This window comes from Neophocaena asiaeorientalis, unplaced genomic scaffold (genome assembly GCF_003031525.2).
Source record: "Neophocaena asiaeorientalis asiaeorientalis breed wild unplaced genomic scaffold, Neophocaena_asiaeorientalis_V1.1 scaffold443, whole genome shotgun sequence".
NCBI classification, from domain to species: domain Eukaryota; kingdom Metazoa; phylum Chordata; class Mammalia; order Artiodactyla; family Phocoenidae; genus Neophocaena; species Neophocaena asiaeorientalis.
This window is the reverse complement of record NW_020171808.1, coordinates 2,539,585-2,565,852: the sequence shown is the minus strand read 5'-3', so window position 1 is coordinate 2,565,852 and position 26,268 is coordinate 2,539,585. Positions and strand designations below refer to the sequence as shown.

The following is a 26,268-nucleotide window of genomic DNA, read 5'->3' as shown; positions in this document are numbered from 1 at the left end:
ATCCAGAGTATGTGGGCGTGCTTCAGTTTTGGTGCAAACCAAAGCACCTGTCTTCTAAGGAAATGATATGGTCATGGTTTCCAGGTTGAGTGTCAGAGCAGCCAGGTGAGGTCTGAGTGTTCTGGTGTGTATTGTATTGCTTAGATATAGGTTGTTCTTACAAATTGCTACAGTTTCTTGGAACCTGTAATGGAACAAGCTTGAAGGAAGCATATTTACTCTGTTAGGATTAATCATGAACTAGGCGACTCTTCTATGAAGACAGTCATTGATCTCCCCCCCGCCCCGGTAATCCCTAGGAGGAATAAGCTGAAACCTAAAAAGCAATTTTAATAGTAAATACTAAAATCATTTTAATAAGCAAAACCCATCAGCCTGGGAATGTCGTGAGGAGTTTACTCTATAAAGGTGTTCTGATCACACGCCTACCTCAGAACACTGCTGAGAAGAGCCAAGTGAAAGGGGGCTTAGACGAGGGCCTGGTAGAGAGGGAATGTTCAATAAACAGCCGTTTTAAAAACAAAGAAGAAAAAAGGCATATGTAGCCCCCTCACTTCATGCCTTCAGCTGTCAGAATTTCCTGCTCCTACCCACGCTAGCGGGCCAGCCCAGCTGCAGCCAACAACTCCTCAGAAAGTGTCCAGGAGAGGATGAAATTAAGGCAGTTTAAACTATGAATGAGGTGAACCACCTGAGGCATTTCCAAAATCTGCATACATTATTGGAAACTATCAGAATCTGTAGTAGTACTAGCTCCGTCCACACTTCCAGGGAATAAAATATGGGATGAATGCCGTGGGCCTGGGGCTGCAGACAAACCGGACACACAGACCCTTAGAAAGCCGCAGTCTGGTAACAAAAGGTGTAAATGCTGATGATCAAAGGCGGATTAGAAGGTGTCATGAGAAAGGGAAGTTGCTGCTGAGGATGGCATGTGACCTTGTTCAGCGCCCACAGGGGTTGGATTTAGGCTCCCAGTAGATAAAGGGTGTGGCGTGAGCTGAAACGGCAGGAACACCAGAGCACTCACCAGGAGTTTGGTCAGAGATGAGGATGAAGAGGACCGTAAGATGCTTCTGCCGTCAGGTGACAAGCGGGGGCGTGGTGGAGGATGGGGGGAGGGAACACAGCCCAGAGGCGGTCAGCAAGGTCTGGGCTGGGAAATGGGACGTGGAAAGAGAAGTCCATCATTAAAGCCTCAATTTCCTCATCGGAAAAGTTGAAATGCTAGCACCTGTTTGCTAAGAGTTACTTTTTAAGAATTAAATGGGTTAATGAATGTACTTAGAACCATGCCTAGCATAGTAAGACCTCAGTAAGTGTTTGATGTTATCACTAACCAGGAAATATTTTAAGTTGGCAGGTACCAGTGTAATAATGAACAAGGCAAGCAAATGAGGTCCTTGACCACATTGACCTTATGGTCCAGTGGGGCAATGAACATTAAATAAATGTACACTCAAATATTCTGTTACAGATTCTACCAAGTACTATAAAGGATGAGAATAGGGGTGCTGACTGGGAAAATCAGTAAAATCTTTGATAAAATGACATTTAACCTGAGACCTGAAGCAGATGGGGCAGGACTGTTAAGAGCTTCACAAAACGAGAAAACAGGAAGTTTATGAATCATTTACCTGAAAAATTGGGGTTAGAGTTGGCCTCCAAGCTCTCCCACGTCTCCTGCTGGAACTTCTGTGGCAGCTCCACCTTCAGCCTCTCCCTTCGTGGCTCCGGGTGCACATCTCTGCACATCCAGAAAAACGTGCTGCTCTTCCTAGTAGTTCCCCAAAGTCCCACAATTGGCTCTCTTGGATATGACGTGGGTCACGTGCCCAATACCAACTGGTCAGGGACTGTGACCCTGCTTGGTTGGTCTTGGAACTGGGCTGAGCTCAGGGAAAATCGGAGTGTTTTCCTTTAAGGGGGTAGGAGTGGTGGGCAGACGAAAACGTCAAGTATCTACAGCATAAGGGTGTGAGGGTAGTCAGCTGAGCTGAGCAGAGTGGGTGGGAGAAGCCATTTGGGCAGAGAGAGCACGTGTGAAGCCCGGGGCCTATGAAGCCCAGGGCAGGAAGGAAGGGAAGGAGAGGAAAGGCCGGCTGCCAGCTGGAGCCCAGGTTTTGAGACAAGAGGGAGGGGCAACTGAGGGTCGAGTCACAGGGGGGTGGTCCTGGAGGCCATGTTGGGACCCTGGATTCATCTTGAGAGCAGTGGGAGGACACTGAAGGGTAACATTTGAAGTTTGATAAGCCGGAAGCATCCTAGTTCCAGGGAACAGAAACTAAGATCACGGGAGGAGAGTGGTAAGGGCCAGGGAAAGAGAAATTCTGGTCAAACTGAATTGAGGGGCCATCACAAGACAGGTGGAAACACCCAGCAGGCCATGGGAAATGATTAATGGAACGTTCTTTATTTCCCATCTTCAGAAACCTGGTTTCACTCACACCCCCTCTGGCTGCAGCACCATTTCTTTTCTCCCTTCTTGAGCAAAACTCATGAAAAGAGCCGTCTCAGTCTGTGATCTCTGCTTCCTCACCTCCGACCTTTCCAGTCCACCCCAGAAGTCCGTCCTGAGCGCTCTGTCAGAATTAGTCAGTGCTGTCAGCTACAGCAATTTTGCCTAGTCCAGCGGTAATTCTGTCTTGTCTTGGATTCTCAGCAATATTGATAGAATCGATCACTTGGCTTGAAGTATTTCCTTCCTACTTCACCAGCTTCATCTCCTTTGCTAGATTTTTCTGCCTCTTTCCATCTTCTAAAATGGAACTCCAGGACTCAGCCCTGCATGCACTTTGAATATACTCCCTCCCTCAAGCAATCTGTCCACTCTGTGGACTTAGGTACACAGAGCCATGGTAAATAGTGTATAAAAGGCTGATATAATTTGGGAGTCACCATCGTATATACAAGGCTGACCAGAGCTTACCTGGAAAAATAAGACTAAATATCTTGAATTTTACATTGTATCAATATTTAGCAAAAATTATTACACAGTAGTTCCTAGAACAAAGAATAAATTGTTTTGTTTTAGTGGCAATTTTCTTGACAAAACGAAGATTCACAATGTGACAGGTCTTCACATTTGACTTTCAAGGCCCAACCACAAAAGAGGATAATCTTTGCTGCATCAACTTTACTTAGACCGGAAGGATCTTGGGCTCCATGGACAGGGCAGCCTGGAGCTCTCAGACAGCTCTAGAGGCACAGCGGACAGTCCAGAGATGAGCACCTGGCCAGGAGTCCTGGGACCCTCCACAGAGTGTGAGGCTCAGGCTCTGTTGGGCTGCCGAGCTGGAGGGGGACCTGGAGAGGTTGCAGCCATGCTGGTAAGAGGTGATTTGAAAGGATGAAACTGACAAATAAAAATAAAACATGCGTCCTGACTGCAGGCAAGTGTCTAATTTCCAAATGTCCGAGACGCCTACTTCAGTATAGTTGCCTAGGCCTGTAAATTCCTCTCTTCCTAAATTAATTTAAGCTGTCATTTGTAAACAACAGTGCCTTAAAAGAGCACTGTTGAAATAAAAGGTGTAAAAGACTTGGGATAGTCATGAGAGGAGACAGAAGGGCAGAGCTAGACCCAAGGAAGAAGCCCAGGTCTAGCAACAACTGTCTAGCCCAAGAAGACTGAAAGTGGCCTTATCTGAGTAGCAAACAGTAACGTTTAAATTTCAAAAATTATTTATCCTGCTTCCTAATATTACTTAAACCATACTCTTCCATCAGGCAGGGTAAATTTGAAATCAGTGAAATAGTAATGATCTTTCCAAACTGAGTAACTGAACTACATGTCAACAAGACTGAGGTTAGACTAAATCAAACTTAATAAAAAGCATTTTATGACATCAGTGTCCGTGCTCATCTTTAATATGAGTTGGATTTTCAAAAGGGGAAAGATGTCGAGGAATGTGAAAAACAAAGTAAGAGCAGGTTTGCTTTCATCTTTCAGTTTCTATAATGGAAGGATGGATCCACTACAATTTCTGTAGAAAGATACAAACAGAAAATATCAATTAGGTATAACCAATAGCCTTCAACGAAACAAATGACACGACACCGATGCCATCTATTTTTACACTTATAATATGGTTGGGAGTAGATTCCCAGTGATATTGTAAAACATGGTAGTGTGGGAGCCTGAGATGCAGGGATCACGAATTCTGGACCAAAAGAGAGATGGGGGGGCTTCCCTGGTGGCGCAGTGGTTGAGAGTCCGCCTGCCCATGCAGGGGACACGGGTTTGTGCCCTGGTCCGGGAAGATCCCACATGCCACGGAGCGGCTGGGCCCGTGAGCCATGGCCGCTGAGCCTGCACGTCCGGAGCCTGTGCTCCACAACGGGAGAGGCCACAACAGTGAGAGGCCCGTGTACCGCAAAAAAAAAAAAAGAGATGGGCTGTTACCTGGCTGGCAGATGTCAATTACAAGTGTTTATTACCATTCCAGTGTTCTCCTCAGGTAACAAATCTAGTCCCTTTAGGATGGAAACATACTCACTTTCACCAGTTTTTCTCTGTTGCCAGCGTCTCGGACGTCCTGTCCTTCACACCGAGGAAGGAACACTTTGCTGGGTGGCACTTCTCTAACTGCTACCGGAGTAGCTAGGTTTGAGTTGTATTTTGATAAAATCTAAAAGAAAGCAAACTCCTTTCACCAAGTCATATGAACAACATAAATTTGGAAGCTGTTATAAAACATTCAAGAAAAACCAAGGAAAATTTGAAGATCTGGGTTATTTAAAACAGTCAGAATATTTAGCAGCACAGACATTCAGCAGCACAGAGATGGAGATATTAGAAGTTTAACTTGGGTGTAGCGGGGATTTCTAAAGCTCCTAAATGTACTGCTGGGTTAACGGAAGCAAGCAGCAGTGCATCCCTGTGAGCAAATCAGGCCTTTACAAAGACGTTAGGGAAATCTATATAGGAAAGAGGTGACATAAATGCTCAAAAGAAAGATTGTTAGCTGTAAAGATTATAAAAACAGGAATCTGAAATATCAACTATGATTTTTTCACAAAGAAGTAATACATTAAATGCAAGTTTTGCCTCCTTTAACACAGAAGTGAAGAGAGAAGGATCACCATGGCAAACTGGAAACTGTATATAATGCCTGTAGACAGAAGCTGCTCCTTCCACAGTTTATTATAGTGCCAGGAAAGCACAAAAGATAGAGAAGGAAGGATAACAAATACTTTACTGCTGTCTTAGGATGAGTCCCTTCCAATGGCATTTGGGTATTTCCCCAAGTAGCTTTATCCTTCTCCATAAGCTAGGAAGGTCTCCAGAATGGTTATTAAGAATTCCACTTGCTTAAGCAATAACTCCCCAACACCGTAACTTGTATCAAGATGGGATGCTCAAAGAATCAGGCTGGTGGTTATTTAGTAGAGTCGGTAGTTGCTATAAACCAGTAACAGACTACTGGTAAATTATGTTGTACTAAAGAATCAAACATTCTGTGGGAATTCCCTGGCGTTCCAGTGGCTAGGACTCGGCGCTTTCAGTGCTGGGGGCCTTGGTTCAATCCCTTGCCAGGGAACTACGATCCCACCAACCTCGCAGTGGCCAAAAAAAGAATCAGATATTCTAATATATTTAAACAAATGTTTCTGAAACTGAGGCCCAAGACATCTCAAGTTCAAGAAACAGTGATACAAGTTATGCATGATACTCCAACTCTGGAGAACTGGAGGGTAAATGACATTTCTGACTTTGCTAGAAACACCAGTGGAAACAGTGGTCACCATGGTGATCACATTTGAACAATGATTAGAAAATATTATGAGAATACATTTCAGAACATGAAGTTAAAGAGAACATGCCTCATGAGGGAACAAAGGCATGATGACATCACTAGCTTGTGCTCAGCTCTGAAGAGCCTTAGCCAGGTGGTCTTAGACAGGCTTAACAGCCCAGAATTTAGATTTAGATCCAAACGAGCACATTAGCCCGATGATAAATAACACAGTTAAATATGGTTTAAGGTATTTTTGCAGAAAACAAACAATAGCCTAGAAAAATAACCTGGCGAATATCTTCTGGAATTGTAGTTACTTCTGGAGGTGTAGGTGTTCTGAGCAGATTCTCATAGGAAGAAATCGTAGGAGAAGAGGGATCCGCAAAATTCTCAAAGCACTTGTCTGAATTTAAAACTAACGATGTACTGTCTTTCATTTCCAAGTCATTTGATGAACTATTTGTTTTTGATAATGGATAATTTGTGGATACCTATAGAATAAAAAGAAATAATTAAATTATGGTGGTATAAAGTAATATAGTAAATAAAAATTGTTAGTTCTGTTGTGATCTCTAAGTAGGCCCCCAAATTACCCCCTTTTCCCTGACCGAGAACTAAATAAAATCAAGGACACAGAGAAATGGCATATGGAGGAAAAAGTACCATCGTCATTACTGAAGGCTGAGCAAGAGCTTCATGTGAAATCTAAATAGGCCTGTTGGCTGAACCCCAGATTTAGACGGATTCACCACCCAGACTCAAGCAACACTATCCTGGGCCAGGTAAGAGTCGTAGGAGGATGAGCTACGCCCTCACTGCTGCCAGGGAGAAAGCCCATTCACGCCAACCTGGCCCGTCTCCCTACAGCAGAGTCAGCAATGAGGCCAGGAACATAAGCAGTGGATTACCACAAGTCGCATGGTGCTATTAAAATTTAATTATACATTAATAAAATTTAAAAAACTGAAAATTAGCTTCTCGGATGCACTAGCCACATTTTACATGCTCAGCAGCTAGCTACCACACTGGATAGCACAGATTACAGAACATTTCCATCACTGCTGAAAGATCCACTGGACGGCCCAATCTACCATATTGGTTGTCTTAAGTGTTCATACCAACTTTAAACAGGGATGAGGTTCTGATTACATAGTAAATTTGTTCAATGGGAAAAATTTGGAAAAAAAAGGCATAAAAATCACCCGTAGATAACCACTTTCTGGTGTGTTTCTATCCATTCTTATTCCTTAAAATAAAATATATGTGTATATAGGGCATCTCTGGTGGCGCAGTGGTTGAGAGAGTCCACCTGCCGATGCAGGGGACACGGGTTCATGCCCTGGTCCGGGAAGATCCCACATGCCACGGAGCGGCTGGGCCCGTGAGCCATGGCCGCTGAGCCTGCGCGTCCCGAGCCTGTGCTCAGCAACGGGAGAGGCCACAGCAGTGAGAGGCCCGCGTACCGCAAAGACAAAAACAAAAACAAACAAAAAATATATATATGTGTATGTGTGTATTTATATACATCACTTTCCATATCATTAAATATTTCTTGAAGACATTCTTTCTATATGTTCTTATCTGTTTTTCAAAACATCCTAGTCACATGACACTGGCTCTTATGGATTTACCGTAATATACTTTGCTTCCCATTTATCATTTGACATTTAGTTTGTTCCCATATTCTGCTCTTATAAATAATGCTATTCTTGGGCTTCCCTGGTGGCGCAGTGGTTGAGAGTCCGCCTGCCGATGCAGGGGACGCAGGTTCGTGACCCTGTCTGGGAAGATCCCACATGCCGTGGAGCGGCTGGGCCCGTAAGCCGTGGCTGCTGAGCCTGCATGTCCAGAGCCTGTGCTCTGCAACGGGAGAGCCCACAACAGTGAGAGGCCCGCGTACCACCAAAAAAAAAAAAAAAATCTTTGTCCCAATGTGCCTTAGAATAAATGCTGGTTAAAGGGTATGCAAAAATTTTAAAGCTCTTGATATTTCCTGCTGAATAACCCTCCGGAAACACTGGAAATATACTCCCAAAGGCTACAACAGTCTACGTTTTTTAAACAGACTGTTTGAGTCTGGAAATAGTGTATCGGATTCACTAGGGAAAAGATTAGCACTTTCAATTTTATAGAAGTTTACCAAAGCTGTGCTGTTCTTTGTAGAAGGGATTTTCAAACCAGGAGTGCAGAATGTAGGTGCCACAGGAGAATGTGTATGCTCGGCATCTAGAAGACACATACAATGGCATGAAATACATATTTGAAAATAAGGTTGAAATAAAGATTTTAACTTTTATATTATAATCTTTGTCAGTTTAATTTGTGCACTTTATTTTTAATAACTGAAGAAATCATAACTATTGTGTACTTGACTGGACAAGAAAAAGCAAAACTGTCATATTCACAATCTAATTATCATTAGCACTAATAAAAGTTCAGCAGGGTTGCAAGATGCAAATGCAATACACAAAAATGAAGTTCTAGTATAAGATCAACAAACAATAAAAAATATATTTGAAAAAGAATATTTTTCACAATAGCAACAAAAAAGATAAGATACCTACATATAAATCTGTTAAAAACTGTGTAAGACCTTTATGGCAAAATCAAATTTCTGAAGAAAAAGGAGGAGGAAGAGGGCAAGGAAGGCCACTTGCCCTCCAAGATATGAGGACTTCCTCTAAAGCTGTAGTAACTAAAAGCAGTGTAACACTGGCCAAGGATGGAAGAACTGGCTACTAGAACGGAAGAGAGAACCTAGAAACAAGAACATGTGTATATGGACATTTGCTATCTGTAACAAAGTATGCAAGCACCCTAAAAATACCAAAGAGAAAAAGTAAACATGTTAGCAAAATGGTCAAACTGGCAAAAGTTTATTAAGTCTAATCATCAAGTGCTGAAAAAGATGGAGAAACAAAAACTCAAACACTGTTGGTGAGAATAAACCACAATAGCCACTCTACAGTGGCAATTTAGCATTTTCTAGAATAAGTAAAGATATGCATCCCCTTTGATCTAGAAATTCTACTCCAAGATGTGAGAGACATGTGTACAAAGGACAATTTAACTAGAGCACTGCTTGTAATAGTAAACAAACAAACAAACAATTTAACTATCCCTTAAGAAACAAATGAATAGGGACTTCCCTGGTGGCACAGTGGTTAAGAATCTGCCTGCCAATGCAGGGGACACAGGTTGGAGCCCTGGCCTGGGAAGATCCCACATGCCATGGAGCAACTAAGCCCACGTGCCAGAACTACTGAGCATGTGCTCTAGAGCCCGTAAGCCACAACTACTGAGCCCGCATGCCACAACTATTTAAGCCCATGCGCCTAGAGCCTGTGCTCCACAACAAGAGAAGCCACCGCAATGAGAAGCTCGCCCACTGCAACACAGAGTAGCCCCCGCTCGCTGCAACTAGAGGAAGCCCACGCACAGCAATGAAGACCCAATGCAGCCAAATATAAATAAAATTATAAAAACAAAAAAACAGCACAAAACAGAAAACCAAGGAGGCTGAAGGATAACATTCTAAAATATATCTTACAGGAATCTGAGGAAAAAAAATCGAGGAATTAGGAGAGAAGTAATATTATTAAAGAGGTAATATCAGAGAGTTTTCCAGAATTAAGGACATAAGTCCTTAGCTTGAAAAAATCATGGCTTCACAGGCGAATTCTATCGAACCTTTAGAGAAGAGCTAACACCTATCCTTCTCAAACTCTTCCAAAATATAGCAGAGGGAGGAACACTCCCAAACTCATTCTACGAGGCCACCATCACCCTGATACCAAAGCCAGACAAAGATGTCACAAAGAAAGAAAACTACAGGACAATATCACTGGTGAACATAGACGCAAATATCTTCAACAAAATACTAGCAAACAGAATCTAACAGTGCATTGTAAGGATCATACACCAAGATCAAGTGGGGTTTATCCCAGGAATGCAAGGATTCTTCAAGATATGCAAATCAATCAATGTGATACAACATATTAACAAACTGAAGGATAAAATCCATATGATATTCTCAATAGATGAAGAAAAAGCTTTCAACAAAATTCAACACCGATTTTTGATAAAAACCCTCCAGAAAGTAGGCATAGAGGGAACTTACCTCAACATAATAAAGGCCATATATGACAAACCCACAGCCAACATCGTCACCAATGGTGAAAAACTGAAACCATTTCTACTAAGATCAGGAACAAGACAAGGTTGCCCACTCTCACCACTATTATTCAACATAGCTTTGGAAGCTTTAGCCACAGCAGTCAGAGAAGAAAATGAAACAGAAGGAATCCAAATCGGAAAAGAAGAAGTAAAGCTGTCACTGTTTGCAGATGACATAATACTATACACAGAGAATCCTAAAGAAGCTACCAGAAAACTACTAGAGCTAATCAATGAATTTGGTAAAGTAGCAGGATACAAAATTAATGCACAGAAATCTCTCACATTCCTATACACTAATGATGAAAAATCTGAAAGTGAAATTAAGAAAACACTCCCGGGCTTCCCTGGTGGCGCAGTGGTTGGGAGTCCGCCTGCCCACACAGGGGACACAGGTTCGTGCCCTGGTCCGGGGAGATCCCACGGGCCGCAGAGTGGCTGGGCCCGTGAGCCATGGCCACTGAGCCTGTGCTCCACAACGGGACAGGGCACAACAGAGAGGCCCCCGGGCTGGGGAAAAAAAAAAAAAAAAGAAAACACTCCCATTTACCACTGCAACAAAAAGAATAAAATACCTAGGAATAAACCTACCTAAGGAGACAAAAGACCTGTATGAAGAAAATTATAAGACACTGATGAAAGAAATTAAATAGGTGGAGAGACATACCATGTACTTGGATTGGAAGAATCAACATTGTGAAAATGACTATACTACCATAAGCAATCTACAGATTTAATGCAATCCCTATCAAACTATCAATGGCATTTTTCGCAGAACTAGAACAAAAAACTTCACAATTTGTATGGAAACACAAAAGACCCCGAATAGCCAAAGCAATATTGAGAAAGAAAAACGGAGCTGGACGAATCAGGCTCCCTGACTTCAGACTATACTACAAAGCTACAGTAATCAAGAGAGTATGGTACTGGCACAAAAACAGAAATACAGATCAATGGAACAGGATACAAAGCCCAGAGATAAACCCACGCACATATGGTCACCTTATTTTTGATAAAGGAGGCAGGAATATACAATGGAGAAAAGACAGCCTCTTCAATAAGTGGTGCTGGGAAAACTGGACAGCTACATGTAAAAGAATAAAATTAGAACACACCCTAACACCATACACAAAAATAAACTCAAAATGGATTGAAGACCTAAATGTAGGCCAGACACTATCAAACTCTTAGAGGAAAACATAGGCAGAACACTCTATGACATAAATCACAGCAATCACTACTGGGCATATATATACCCTGAGAAAACCATAATTCAAAAAAAGTCATGTACCACAATGTTCATTGAAGCTCTGTTTACAATAGCCAGGACATGGAAGAAACCGAAGTGTCCAGTGACAGGTGAATGGATAAAGAAGATGTGGCACATATATACAATGGAATATTACTCAGCCATAAAAAGAAATGAAATTGAGTTATTTGTAGTGATGTGGATCGATCTAGAGTCTGTCATACAGAGTAAAGTAAGTCAGAAAGAGAAAAACAAATACTGTATGCTAACACATATATATGGAATCTAAAAAAAAAAGGTCATGAAGAACCTAGGGCAGGACAGGTAACTAACAAATCATTGTAAAGCAATTATACTCCAATAAAGATGTGAAAAAAAAAGAAAAATCATACTAAATTCTAAACATAATAAATAAAAGTCTTATAGACTACCAGGGAAAAAAAGACAGATTTTCCACAAAAGAAAGCTAATCAGACCAATAGCACTCTGCTCACCAGCAGCTCACCAGGTCACAATGGAATACTTTCTGTAAAACGTTCAAGAAAAACAAGCTGTCAATCTAGTCGTCTATATCCAGCTAAATTATCATTCAAGAATGAGCAACAACATTGTAAATCAACTATACTTCAATAAAATTTTTAAAATAAGTAAATAACATAAATGATAGCATGGGGGAGGGGGAAAGAATGACACAAAAAAAGGGAAATCTAAACCCAGAAGGAATGAGTGGGATAAAAGAAGCAATGGTAAATTACTAAATTTTAGTAAGTAGAGACTGTAAAAACTGTAATAATCACACTTTTGTGGCATAAAAATAGGGTCAAACTAAATACAGCAGAAACTCTATTAACAAACAAGCCTCCACGTAACCAGGTTACTACTGGGTAAACGTAAGCGTTCTGTTCCTGCCGTGAAATATACTGCTGATGCTATATTAAAGGATTTCAGTTGGTAAGCTATTCTTCAGAAAACCCATCCCACTTCAGAAGGCCTAAAGATATTCTCCTTTATCATTTTCTAAAAAGTTTATAGTCCATTGGGAATTGATTTCTGAGTATGATGTGCAGGAGGTAGTGGTTCATTCTTTCTATTAAAAAAAAAGGCCTTTATTGAATATAATCATGCTCTTATAAGTTGAGCTCAGCTTACTATGAGTCAGTTGTATTTTTGTTTTTTAATTTATTTATGTTTGGCTGCTTGGGTCTTCATTGCTGCACGTGGGCCCTCTCCAGTTGTGATGAGCAGGGGCCACTCCTCCCTGTGGTGCACAGGCCTCTCATTGCAGTGGCCTCTCCCGTTGCAGAGCATGGGCTCCAGGCACGTGGGCCCCAGTAGTTGTGGCTCACGGGCTCCAGAGCACACGCTCAGCAGTTGTGGCACACGGGCCCAGTTGCCCCACGGCATGTGGGATCCTCCCGGACCAGGGCTCGAACCCGTGTCCCCTGCATTGGCAGGCGGACTCCCAACCACTGCGCCACCAGGGAAGCCCCCAGCCCAGTTGTATTTTTTCAAACCTGTTTATGCCAGCAGTATTTGTTAATTTAATAACAAGTCAGTGCAAATAGTACAAAAAAAGAATTTCTCTGAAAACATGTCCAAAACTTTGGAAAGACCTGATAGACAAGTTACTTTAAAAAATCTTCCAATAAATTTGGTATAGACCAGATGATTATAAATAATTATTCAGGGAAATCATAAAACTTTAGGATTTTTCATTTTATAGTATGTGAAAACCAGTGTTTTCACGTTTGCTGGGACAAATAAGAAAACACTACATGAAAATGATTTTCAGTTTTTGTACTATTAAAAAAACCCCAAATTTGAAATGGTAGCTGATGTATTCTGGGCGTGGTTTACGTAAGGAAGATAATGTAGAACTCTAATCAGTAGGCTGAAGCTAAACTAAAACAGAAAAAGGTATTATTGGCTCTACATCAAAAGATTGGTGAATGAATATATATTTATGTTTTAAGTTAAAATGTTAAAAACAAACAAACAAGCTGAAAAATACTGAATACAATCAGAAAGAGTATGAAAAACATTCCAGAAAATTATATTTCTCTTGTATGAAATCATGCTGAACCTGAATGGAATGGCACTTCCTATAATTCAATATTGTGAACCGAGAAGATGCAGAAGGCTGTTAGAATGTCTAAGGTGATAGAACCATTTTTTTGTACAAAGATAGTCTGAAAAGAGTATAGCTGAGAAGTAACTTGATTTTCACACTTACCATTTTTTTCCAGTGGCTGGGTTATGGGGCCAGGAGTGGCAAAGAAATTGTTGTTGGTCACTGGTTCTGTTTCCATGGCCTCCTCACTGGCGTGATTCATAAGGAAATAATAAGGTCAAAAAAAAGTTAATATTTAACCTCTGGAAAAAAATTTAATCTTACTATATATCGTCAAGTCTGGACAAATATTCAGTTATGTTTTATGGAACAGTAGTCCCACGGAACAAATTGTTCTTTTGTTTTTAAATGTATATATCCATGGCTCAAAAAAAGGTTAAGAACCATTTTGTATTGACAGTGTTGACTTAGAAGTGGGTTAAAAGTCTTTAACGTAGGGACTTGCCTGGCGGTCCAGTGGTTGGAACTCTGCGCTTCCACTGCAGAGGGGCACAGGTTTGATCCCTGGTCGGGAAACTAGGATCCAACATGCCGTGTGGCCAAAAGAACCCCAAAACAACTTTGACTTCAAGGAAAGGTATGAGTTCAACTCATTAGTTCAAATATAGGAATTGTATAGCTCATGGCTTCAAAATCATAAAGTGGAATTTTATACCAGTATACAGATAGAGATTAAGAACGTTTTTTTAGACTAAGAAGACTCATCCTGCTATCTTAAGGTAGTTCTAGCCAGTTACCCAGATGTCTGAAATACAGTTATAAAGAAGAGTATCACTGAATACTAGAAGATGGTTCAATTAACCAACTGTCCTAGTGTAATTTACTGAATAATCTTTACTTCAAAAACACCTTCAGTATATATTAAGTTCTTATGTAAATTAGAGGCTGTTTCTGGGCTATTCTGTTCCTGCAATAGGTCCATTCTGTCACAATTTTATACTGCTTTACTTACTGTAGCTTTATGTATTTTAATAACTAGTAGGTTAAGTCCCCTCATTACTGTTATTTTTCATTATTTTCTTAGTTATCCTTACTTTTTATTCTTCCAAATAATTTTAGAATAATTCTGTCAAATATCCCTCACTTTCTACCTTAAAAAAAAAAACCAAGGTTTTATTGTAATTGTATGATATCCATACATTAACTTGATATGACTGAACATCTTAATAATATTCAGTCATTCTATTCAGGATTATGGTCTATTTTTTCATCCTAATTCTCCCTTTATATAACTCAGAAATATTTAATGGTTTTATTCATATAGGTCTTTCACATACAATTGGCATGAGTATTTTACCTTTCTGTTTCAAATTTGAATGATTTTCCCCCCTGTATTTACCAATTAGTTATTAATAAAATATAGGAAAGCATATTACTTTAAATAGTTATAACTATATAAAATATATCTTATCAATATATCAGCTTCTTTCTTGAACTTTTATTATTTCTGGAAATTTTAGATGTGACTTTCTCGAGTTGCCCAGGCACAAAACATAGCCTAGAAATACATCAGAGTAATACTTATTTCTGTTTCCTATCTCATTACATAGGCCAGAACAACAAGAATGACATTAAAAAAAATGATGTTTAATAGTGGTAACAGATAGCTTCACTATTAAGTTAGATATTCATATTGTTTATTATGTTAATGAAGTATCTTTCCACTTAGAATTTGACCAAACAATTTAAATGAAGAACAGGTGTCAAATTTCATAAAATTACTTACTGAGGAATAATAATAGGATAATCTATTGAGATTATCCTAGTTTTAAATTAATTAATTAATCTTATTTTTGGCTGTGCTGGGTCTTCGTTGCTGCGCGCAGGCCTTTCTAGTTGGGGCGAGCAGGGGCTACTCTTCGTTGTGGTGCACGGGCTTCTCATTGCGGTGGCTTCTCTTGTTGTGGAGCATGGGCTCCAGGCGTGCGGGCTTCGGTAGTTGTGGCTCATGGGCTCTGGAGTGCAGGCTCAGTAGTTGTGGTGCATGGGCTTAGTTGCTCCACGGCATGTGGGATCTTCCTGGACCAGTGCTCGAACCCATGTCCCCTGCACTGGCAGGTGGTTCCTTTACCACTGCACCACCAGGTTAAGTCCACTTTTTTTTCTTGTTGAATCATAGAAATGGTATATTTTATGAATTCCCAAATATTAAACTATCTTTGCATTCCTGGGATAAGCTTAATGTGGAAGTTATGCATTATAGTTTTACTATTCTGTAGAATTCAATTTATGAGTATTTTAATTGGGATTTTAACATGTATATTCACAATTAGATTGGGCCATAGCTTCCTTTGGTGTGCTCTTTCTGTGTTTGTATCAAGGGTATATCAATGTCAAACTGAACTGCAGAGTTTTCTGTCGTATTCTAGTTTTAGAAAAATAACTTTTTTTTGAGTGTGTGTTCCAATAAAATTTTATTTACAAAAAATAGGCAGTAGGCTGGGTTTGGTCTCTGGCTATAGTTTGAAGACCCCTGATAATGACAGTTCTTTTTAAAAATCATTATTTTCATAGTATCTCATTCTAAAGGCAGTTTATAATTTTTTATCCATTATACCCCACTAACTCTATGTAAGCAGGATGGGTATGGTTGTATCCATTTCACTAGCGTTTGTGAGTCTGGAGGTCCCCAGGTTAGGTGTTGGCATCTGAACTAGAACGTATGTCTCCTTCTCAGAAAAAGAACTTTTATGTAAGATGGAAGGTATATGTTCTCTGAAATTATGAAAGGATTCATCCAGGAAACCATCTGTGCCCAGAGCTTTTCGGAGCTACTTCTCTGATAACTCTTCTAGTTTTCTTCTCTGATTTTTGGTCTATATAGGTTTTCTAATTCAAGTCTGTTTTGATAATTTTGTGTTGTTTTCAAAACTTTTTAATTTATCTGAATTTTCTAAATTTCCCAGTATTATACCCTATAGTATTTCTAATAGCTTGAAAAATAAAAAATATAGCCCATAGTTCCTAATTTTGCCATTTACATTAATGTTTAAATAAGAACCAATTCTTCAACATATCAGTTTTACCCTTCTGAAAATATTTTGTAATGACATTTTATCTTTAGTGTTTACTCTCTTCACTTTTCCCCATAATTGTGGGGTTTTCTTCTGACACTTTGAGTTGAATGTTTATTTTCCTTCTTTAATAACTATAGTTCTTAAAGGTATGGATTTATATGTGGTACTGTGATATGCGGTATTTTCATTTTCATTGTAACTCATTAATTACCACTTCCATACTAATCACTCCCCATCTCTTTAGTCTAGCATGGAATTCATCACTGCGCTTCAAATTCATATTAAAATACCTAAGCTTAAGAGCACCTCAAAAGCAACATGTAAGGAAACTCATCACCTTTACTGCATCCCAAGCTGCAGGTATTTCTATTTTAGTTCCCAAGCATCACTTCAGGCAACAAAACAGAAATCTGTGATTTACCCAAGATCCTCTTCTCTTCCCAAGTCTCCATACCAAATCAGTCGTAAGTTTTTAATAATTTTACTTTATCCCTTCTTCTTTATCCTACCATATACCATCTGTTTTCAGGCTCTTACCATTCCTTCTATATCTTCTAACCTGAGGAAACTAATAGCTAACACTTTACTGATGGAATTGGTGATTCAGAGAAGTTTGAAATATGAAGTATCTTAAAATCTTTGAAGGAAAGATATTGTCTGAAACATATTTCTTCTAGGGAAAAAAAATCAATAAATACAAAAGATTTAGAAAGTTAGATAAAATGCTCCTTTTAAGAAAGCTGCTTACCTGTTATTCTTCACATTTTTAAGTCCCATTGTATAATCTTCATTTAAACACACAGTGTATTCAGAGATACCAAAGTGTTCTAACTTAGGGGTCACACACTCAAAATCATCCATCTTTAGTGCACATTTGGGAGTTCTTACTAGTGTCCGTTTGGAAAATGGAGTTAAAATTTTTGGCTCTTCCTTCTCGTTGTTTACTGCCTGGGGAGGGTTTGGCAGAACTTGGGATATCATGTACCGCTCAAGTCCAAAATCGGAAAGTTGTGGACTACGTGGAGGCTTCTCAGAAACAGAACTGCTTGGAGGAGCGGAATCCGACAAATCACCCTTCACATCAGGCTTCTCAGGATTTTCACGTTTATTGTTCTCTGGTTTAGAGTCAACGACTTCTTGCTCATCCACTGGGAGGAAAAGTCAAGGTCATATTCTGGTCAAACAGCAGACTAGAAAATGTCATATACTAAAACCACATAAAACAGCTCCATTTGAAATGTCCCAAATCAGCAAAGGTCCTGACTCTCTCCTTATTCTCTAAGGTTTTATTTCAATTGTCCCTTTAAATTTCTGACATGTACCGCCTTGTCCATCCATATCTCATCTAGGGGATTACATTAGAGAAGGGGAGTAAACGAAAATGTTAAAAGATGAAAAAACAATACTCACAAATAAAAGTGTAATTTCCTTACTTTCTCAGTTAATGTGATTTAGCAGTCTTTCTTAACATATTATGAAACTATCTTATCATGTAATGACATTTAATTACAGTGTGGGGTTAACTACAATCTAGATTTAACACAAAGTAAAATAATATTATTTTAGATTTCTAACTTACAGATGGCCTAAGGTAAAAAGGAAAGACTGTTACACAAATATAAATTTTTAACCTAAGTCAGTCTGGAACACCTGTGTCAAAAACCTAGTTGAGAGAAATCAGAGGAGAAATTAGTGGGACAAGTAGTTTCTCAGTCTTTAATAGGTTATATCTGACGCCACACCCCCATATGCTTAACCACTACACTGTACATTTCAGACTAAATAACTTTACTAACAACTATACTTTTTCCCACAGTCCTCTGCCATCTCCTGGGTATACCACTGGTTAATAAGTTTGGTGTGGAACTTAGGTTGGATCCAGGATAGCACTTACAATGCCAAGATAGAGTTCAAGAAGGAGAAATACTAGTTTTCGGTGTGAGAGACAACAGAAAGTGAAAGAGGATACCTAGAAAGAAGGTAAGTGGATTTGGTCAGGATTTGGGCAGAGATTAATTTAACAAATGATAGGGCTTCGGTTAGACAGTGAGACAGCCAGGTATAAAGTAGAGAATAGAATGGCGGAAGAAAATGCAGAATGACAAATGTAAAATGTGTATTAAAGAAATGTAGTATGAAGTAGAGAAGGAAAATTAACCAATAATTGGAAAGGGCTGATAGAAAGAAGAGACAGAGGAGAGGGTGAGATGAAGGAAGAGAAACTAAAATGTATTTAGAATCCCCGATGGGATAGGCATTTTTTTTTTTTTGGATAGGCATTTTTATATTTAATTTTTACTCCATTTAATTTTCATATTAACTGCTCCAAGCACAAAAAAAATCTTTGAATATTTTTTCCTCATTTAAAAAATTAAGGTACTTAACAACATTTTGGATCTGAACCCACATCTTTTGATTCTAAATGCTGCCATATGTTTAAGCATTTGGAGGGAGTTAATAAAGAGATTTGTTTTAGATAATTTTGAACAGATAACATCTGGTTGCTAAATGGGAAATATTAATTGTAATAATCATACATATTTATCGAAAGAAATGGGAAATAAAATTTTCTAAAATTTCCTGTTTGTTGCATCTTTTTTAAGAAAATACCAGGAAGGGACTTCCCTGGTGGTCCAGTGGCTACGACCCTGTGCTCCCAGTGCAGGGGGCCTGGGTTTGATCCCTGGTCAGGAAGCTAGATCCCACACGCTGCAACTAAGACCAATGAGCCAAATAAATAAATATTAAAAAGAAAATACTTATACTTTTTTATTTTTTAGGAGTCATTACAGATTGAAGGAAGTGAAGGCTTGAAGGAGGTGAAGAGGTACACACTTTTTCTATGAAGATATTACTTTCCTTGTTTTGATTGGCAACCGAAATGAACTAGGATAGGATATTGTTTTTTTGTGCATGATAAGCCACGACATGTTAAACATGAAGGATGTACCGTTAAAAAAAAAGTTATAAACTTTGATTTCGTGGTTTTTGGCCCTTGGAAGAGCTGCTGATTCAGAGCTGTTTTGGCATTGTGCTTTCTGTTAATTTTGAGAAATGTTACAAGAACTACCAAAAAACCTATTGTTGAATTTATTACAAGGCTGTCACTGATGAGTTTAATAAAGTTATCACCATTATTACTACGTCTTAGGGAGGTATTAACATCTCTAGTTCACTAGTGAGGAAAAGCAATTTAGAGAAATTATCCAGGGTCACACATGTAGTAACTGGTGGAACCATTTTCTGAGTAACCAAAGTCAACCTGTCCACACCAAAGTCAACTGAATTCTTTCCATTACACCATGTGGATTATTTAATATACCTTCATATATATCCTTGATATATACATATTTGTTGAATCTAATTAATGTTTTATTTATATACAAAGACTCTCATAGCAGAAATGAAGACACTGAAGCATATTGAAATTAGTTACTCACAGTTATAGGTATAACAATAATAATAGTTGACGATGGGTGATTAGCATACGAGGTACTGTTCTAAGCAAATTCTATCTCATTTAATCCTTATACAGCCTCAGAGGTAGATACTATTAAACATATCTACTTTATAAGACTTCCCTGTTGGTCCAGTGGTTAGGACTCGGTGCTTTGACTGCCGTGGTCCTGGGCTCAGTTCCTGGTCGGGGAACTAAGATACTGCAAGCCACGTGGCGCGGCCAAAAACAAAAAAAAATTCTCTCATTTATAGACGAGAAAGTGAGGTACAAAGTTAAGTAACTGGTCAAAGATTAATACAGCTAGTAAGTGGTGAAATTAGAGATTTGAACTCGGGCAGTTTGACTCTAAATTCTAAACCATCATGCTATCCTACCCTTCATTAGAATTTTAGAACTAAAAAGGACTTTACGAATTTATATAGCCAAAAATCTCTCGTTCTATGGAAGAAGAAACTGAGAACGAGAAAAGTGAAATAGCATGCCTTAAGGTTGGTCTCTCAGACGTTTACTGGCAGAGCTGACCAGAAACAACTATCCTCAAGTGACATAGATTTATCTGGTACCCTTCCTTCATCTAGCACTGTGTTGGTTCTCATCTAGCATTTGCAAAGGAGAGCAAGGACTGTCTTTATATTGTACCACTGATCAGCACTGCATCTACAACACAGTGATTGCTGAATAAATGATCAAAGGACTATCATATAATGGCAGAGTCAGAACTAGAAACAATGGCCAAGCCTATAGTAGTCTTAATCATGCTGCCTTCTTTCTTTAACACTAAAACAAATGCTATAAAATGCAAGTTATTCACACCTGAATTTTCCTTGGCACGTGGATTATATCCATACTTCTGGAAAAACTCTCTTATTTTCATGATATCCATTGAATTTTTTTTCATCAGTACTTTTGTTGCCTTTATGAAACCAATGCTTTCTTGACTGTCCAAGCTTGCTTCATCAAGAATAATATTGACATTATCCTTTTATGAGGAAAGAAAGTACATTTTAATTTAACTTTTGACTAAGTCTATTTAGTTTTTTAAAATTACCACATAAAAATGATAAATTAATATTGTAGGATTGATACCTTTAGAGTCCGGACTTCTGAATGAAGGTCATGTAAAACTCTCATTGGATAATCTTCAAAGTCTTCAATATGAATATTGAAAGAAAAGAGTATAACAAGGAAAAAGAAAGAAAATGTAATTTAGTATAGTTATTTAGAATTACAAAATCCTTGTAGATACTTATTTATAATTTATATCCTGTCATTTGCAAAGAAAAGTGTTAAGACTTTTCTTTAAAATTTTTATTAAATTATAACATACATACAGAAAAGTATAGAAATCATAAGTATGTAGTTTGATGAACTTTCAAAGTGAACATACCTATGTAACAGCACTCAGATCAGGGACTGGAGGAAGGAAGAGGGAATGTAGTCCTACTTAGCTGTTTTTCATTTATGGTGAGCACGTTTTGGTTCCTATTTTTAAAATCTTTGCCAGTGACAATGCTTTTGTTTTCTTCTAAAAGCTGTATTGTTTGGCCTTTTGCATTAATTAAATTAATTAATTAATTAATTAATTTTGGGCTGCATTGGGTCTTCGTTGCTGCACGCGGGCTTTCTCTAGTTGTGGCGAGCAGGGGCTACTCTTCATTGAGGTGTGCGGGCTTCTCATTGCAGTGGCTTCTTTTGTTGCAGAGCATGGGCTCTAGGCACGTGGGCTTCAGTAGTTGTGCCACGTGGGCTCAGGAGCTGCAGTGCATGGGCTTAGTTGCTCCACAGCATGTAGGATCTTCTGGGACCAGGGCTCGAACCCGTGTCTCCCGCATTGGCAGGTGGATTCTTAACCACTGCACCACCAGGGAAGTCCTGGCCTTTTGCATTTAGAGCTACAATCCATCAGGAATTGATTTTTGTGTATGGCAAGAGGTAAGGATCAAGATCCATTCTTTTTTTTCCATATGAGTGTGCAATTGACCTGGCACTGAAAAGACATCCTTTATCCACTGTACCATCACCTTTCTTATTAATCAGTTGGTCATATACCTAACATAGAAGCAGTTTTTAAAAAGATTTCTCTTTTCTAAAATATGCCTCCTTTCAAGACTATCTCCTTCCACCCGTTAAAAGTTGATCAGTTTTCACATTTGTAGAGATGTGGATGGACCTAGAGACTGTCATACAGAGTGAAGTAAGTCAGAAAGAGAAAAACAACTATCGTAGATTAACGCATATATGTGTAATCTAGAAAAATGGTACAGATGAACCGGTTTGCAGGGCAGAAATACACGCAGGTGTAGAGAACAAATGTATGGACGCCAATGGGGGAAAGTGAGGGTGGGTGGTGGTGGTGGTGGAATGAATTGGGAGATTGGGATTGACAATATATACACTAATATGTATAAAATGGATAACTAATAAGAACCTGCTGTATAAAAAAAAGAGCTGACCAATTTTCATTAGGAAAATGCAAATCAACAACACAATGATATTGTATTTCATACCACTAGAATGACTATAATTAAAAAGAAAGACAATAGGCCTTCCCTGGTGGCGCAGTGGTTGAGAGTCCGCCTGCCGATGCAGGGGACACGGGTTCGTGCCCCGGTCCGGGAGGATCCCACATGCCGCGGAGCGGCTGGGCCCGTGAGCCATGGCCGCTGAGCCTGCGCGTCCGGAGCCTGTGCTCCGCAACGGGAGAGGCCACAGCAGTGAGAGGCCCGCGTACCGCAAAAAAAAAAAAAAAAAAAAAAAAAGACAGACAATAACAAATGTTGATGAGGAAGTGGAGATGCATCCCTCATTCACTGCCGGGGGACATGTGCAGTGGTGCACTGTGGTGAACAACTTGGTCGCTCCTCAAAAAGCCAAACACAGATTTACCGTATGACCCAGCAGTTCCGCTTCTAAATGCAGACCAAAGAGAACTGAAGACATGACGTTCACATAAAGCGTTGGCACACGGGTGTTTACAACAGCATTAGTCATAATAGCCAAAGTAGAAACGACCCAAATGTTCATCGACTGATGGATAAACAAAATGTGGTAAATCCATACAATGAAACATTATTCAGCAATAAAATGTAATGCAATACTGATACATGCTACCATGACAGGGATGAACCTTGCAACGCTTCACTAAGTGAAATGTCAGTCACAAAAGACTACAGATTGTACAAGTCCACTTACAGGAGATGTCTGGAATGGGCAGATCTAGAGACTGAAAGTAGATTAGCAGCCGCATAAAGCAGTGCGGTAGGTGGGAACAAGATTCCGGGGACTGGCTGTCAACAGTCACCGGGGTTTGTTTCGGGGGGTTATGAAAATCTAAACTCAGTGTGACGATGGTCGCACACCTCTGTGAAGATACTGAAAACCACTGAATTGTATCCTTTAACATGGTGAATTTTATGAGATTCATAACTGTGATCATAGAGGGCGAATTTAGGGGATGTTCATTTTCTCTAATTATCACAATTCCATATTTTCTGTAATACATGCAGGCCAGGAACTGAAAAAATTATTCCAACTTTTTCTTGTAAAACCAAAAGAAAAGAAAGAATATGTGTAACCAGGCAATAGATTGGTAAGGAGGTAAATTAGCAAAAGCTTTATGGAAAACTATTCAGCTATGTCTAAAAATTCCAAAACCATTAATACAGTTTTGTGTCTTATAGCGTTATCTCAACTACGTAAACAAAGTCAAGCAAAACAAGGCAACGCTAAAAGTAAGGATGGTAGAAAAGCTACTGAACTATTAATAGCTGTGTGTTCTGACGGTGAAGTTATAGCAAAGACTTATTTTCTTCTTTCTACTTCTCTGTTACCTCAAATTTTTTGCCGCGCACATAATATTGCTTTCACAGGCACAAGCATAAACATTTTTAAATGGCTGGAAAACTATTCATAATATAGTTAAAGGAAAATGAGTCTGCGTCTACAGGATGCGATATTTTAAGGCGGATTACAGTTATGACGCACAAAATAATCTCAAAATCTGCACTACTCTTGCAACAACTTCAAAAAGTCTTAATACAAACGTTAGTGGTGGAGAATTTTGCTTTATCTGTACGTAAACAAAGTCAAGCAAAACAAGGCAACGCTAAAAGTAAGGATGGTAGAAAAGCTACTGAACTATTAATAGCTGTGTGTTCTGACGGTGAAGTTATAGCAAAGACTTATTTTCTTCTTTCTACTTCTCTGTTACCTCAAATTTTTTGCCGCGCACATAATATTGCTTTCACAGGCACAAGCATAAACATTTTTAAATGGCTGGAAAACTATTCATAATATAGTTAAAGGAAAATGAGTCTGCGTCTACAGGATGCGATATTTTAAGGCGGATTACAGTTATGACGCACAAAATAATCTCAAAATCTGCACTACTCTTGCAACAACTTCAAAAAGTCTCTTAATACAAACGTTAGTGGTGGAGAATTTTGCTTTATCTATATTTTAAAAAACGGTACTGCGTATTAGCTTTCGTTTTGGCAGTACGGTTTGTTGGGAAAAATACAGACACTGCAACTGTGGGCCATCTGGGTGAGACCAAAGTCACTCTACATGTCAAGAACAGGGCTGAGCGGCTGCGGTTAGAAGAAACGCTTCATCTTCTCTTGGCGGTATTTTTCTTGATAAGCCCCCACTACGTGCACCTGAAAGCTCGTCGTGTGTAAATGAGCGCGTGCATCGCGAGCCCAGCCTGCCACCTCGATTAGGGCTTTGGTTTCTAAGTGCGGCTGTTTCTCCGCCCCGCGTCCCTGGTGGGGCAGAGGCTGCGCGCAGCGCTGGTCGGGCCCGGGGGTGCCTGGGGCGAAGGGCGCCGCCGCCTCCCCCGGGAGGGCTCCTCACAGTCAGCCGCCTGTTGGTCGGCCAGTGCGCGCGCCAGAGTCCCTCACGCGGCTCACTCACCGCTGTCCTCTCCGTCCAGCGCTCGCTGCAGCCGAGCCGTCTCGCCGTCCAGGGTGACGGCCAGAGACCGCAGCTTCCCGCAGAAGCCCCGGATCAGATCCATGGACGAGCCTCACGCTCGTCCTCAGCGCCCGCGCACGTTTGAATCCCGGCGCCGGAAACGCCATTGGTCCCGCGACTCGCGCAAGGCCCTTCTCGCGAGAGCTGAAGCCTCGCGCGAGGAGACGGGCGGCGCGTCGAGAAAGCGCGCTTGCGGCTTCCGGCTTCCGGCGTCGTGTGCGGGCGTGAGGAGAGCGGCCGTGAGGCGCGGCTGGTGAGTGTTGGGGCGCGAGTTGGGTTGGCCTGCGGGCGGCGGCGGGGCTCCCCTCTCCCTTCTCCCCGTGGCCGGCGCGCTGCCGACGCCCGCTTCTGTGCCCTCGGCAGGCGCCATGTTCCTGACCGCGCTCCTGCGCCGCGGCCGCATCCCCGGCCGGCAGTGGATCGGGAAGCACCGGCGGCCGCGACCCGTGTCGGCGCAGGCGAAGCAGAACATGGTCCGCCGCCTGGAGATCGAGGCGGAGAACCACTACTGGCTGAGCCGGCCCTTCCTCACGGCCGAGCAGGAGCGCGGCCACGCGGCGGCCCGCCGGGCGGCCGCCTTCCAGGCGCTCAAGGCGGCGCAGGCGTCCAAGTTCCCCGCGTCCCGGCGGCTGGAGGACCAGCTCGGCCACCTCAAGGTCACCGGGAAGTGGTCCTGACCCGCGCCGCGCCGCCTGCGTCCTGCGGCGACGAGCGGGAGCCTCTGGCCGGAGCCCCACGGAGCCCCGGCCAAGCCGAGCGAGTGCCTGCGACGGCGGCCCCGGGCCCGCGCTCCCCACCGCCCGCAGTGTGTCTCGGTCGGGTCGCGTCTCGCTTCTCTTGCCCTGAGGACGGAACCGGACGGCGCCTGCGTCTTACGGGATGCGGAACGCAACCTGCGCGCAGCCGCAATAAAGCTGCCGACCGCGCCCTGGCATCTGGGCCTCCGTGCGAGATTCTGCCGGGGGCTTTGCCGTGCATGCTCGCTTACCTTCTGCCGACAGGTCTTGCCTAAGCGGACATGAAAAGAAATCTACTTTTCCAGTTAAACGCGCTCCTAAAAATAGCGGTTTCTGGTGAGATGCGCTCCCAAAATTGGACAATTGGACATCGTCTATTTTGGGGGACTTCCCCCGGAACTAAGAACTAAGACCCTTTAAGCCAGGCGGCGCAGCCAAAAAACAAACCAAACAAAATAGTCTTGTTTAAAAAAATCAGGTTGTCACCTCAGTGTTGAGATTTAAGGATGATTTACGTATTCTGGATAGGAGTCCCTTTTCAGGTGTTCTTTTTCCAGTGTTCGACTTTTCATTCTTTTAACAGAAGGGCTTTCAAAGAATGGAAGTTCTTAGGTTTGATGAAGGGGACAATTGAAAATTGTTCAATAAAAGCTAAATTAAAACGTTTTTGATAAAGCCGTGTGTGCTCTGGCGTAGGCAGACCACAGTGTCGTCGCACTCAGGTAGTCCCCGTGGTTGCCCGAAGGATGAGCCCCATCGCTTTCCCAAGGCAACGCCGTACCT

At 41.0% G+C, this 26,268-nt stretch overlaps 2 protein-coding genes across 3 annotated transcripts; one reads left to right on the top strand and one right to left on the bottom strand.

Moving 5' to 3' along the window:
- Nucleotides 1-1,052: 1,052 nt before the first annotated feature.
- On the bottom strand, nucleotides 1,053-24,860 carry SKA3 (spindle and kinetochore associated complex subunit 3). Of its 2 annotated transcripts, XM_024750482.1 has the most exons (9): nucleotides 24,689-24,860; nucleotides 20,861-20,922; nucleotides 20,588-20,753; nucleotides 17,063-17,462; nucleotides 13,400-13,485; nucleotides 7,882-7,967; nucleotides 6,029-6,232; nucleotides 4,500-4,631; nucleotides 1,053-3,986 (listed from the first exon to the last, which is right to left on the bottom strand). In XM_024750482.1, the coding sequence occupies exons 1-9, from the start codon at nucleotides 24,789-24,791 to the stop codon at nucleotides 3,978-3,980; spliced, it is 1,248 nt and encodes a 415-aa protein (XP_024606250.1). In that variant the 5' UTR covers nucleotides 24,792-24,860; the 3' UTR covers nucleotides 1,053-3,977. The 2 variants fall into 2 exon arrangements, with proteins under 2 accessions (XP_024606250.1, XP_024606181.1); XM_024750413.1 differs by lacking the exon at nucleotides 1,053-3,986 and having other exon boundaries at nucleotides 4,389-4,631.
- An 83-nt stretch (nucleotides 24,861-24,943) lies between these two features.
- MRPL57 (mitochondrial ribosomal protein L57) lies at nucleotides 24,944-25,574 on the top strand. Its single transcript, XM_024750869.1, has 2 exons — nucleotides 24,944-25,001; nucleotides 25,112-25,574. The coding sequence occupies exon 2, from the start codon at nucleotides 25,117-25,119 to the stop codon at nucleotides 25,423-25,425; it is 309 nt and encodes a 102-aa protein (XP_024606637.1). The 5' UTR covers nucleotides 24,944-25,001; nucleotides 25,112-25,116; the 3' UTR covers nucleotides 25,426-25,574.
- Nucleotides 25,575-26,268: the final 694 nt, after the last annotated feature.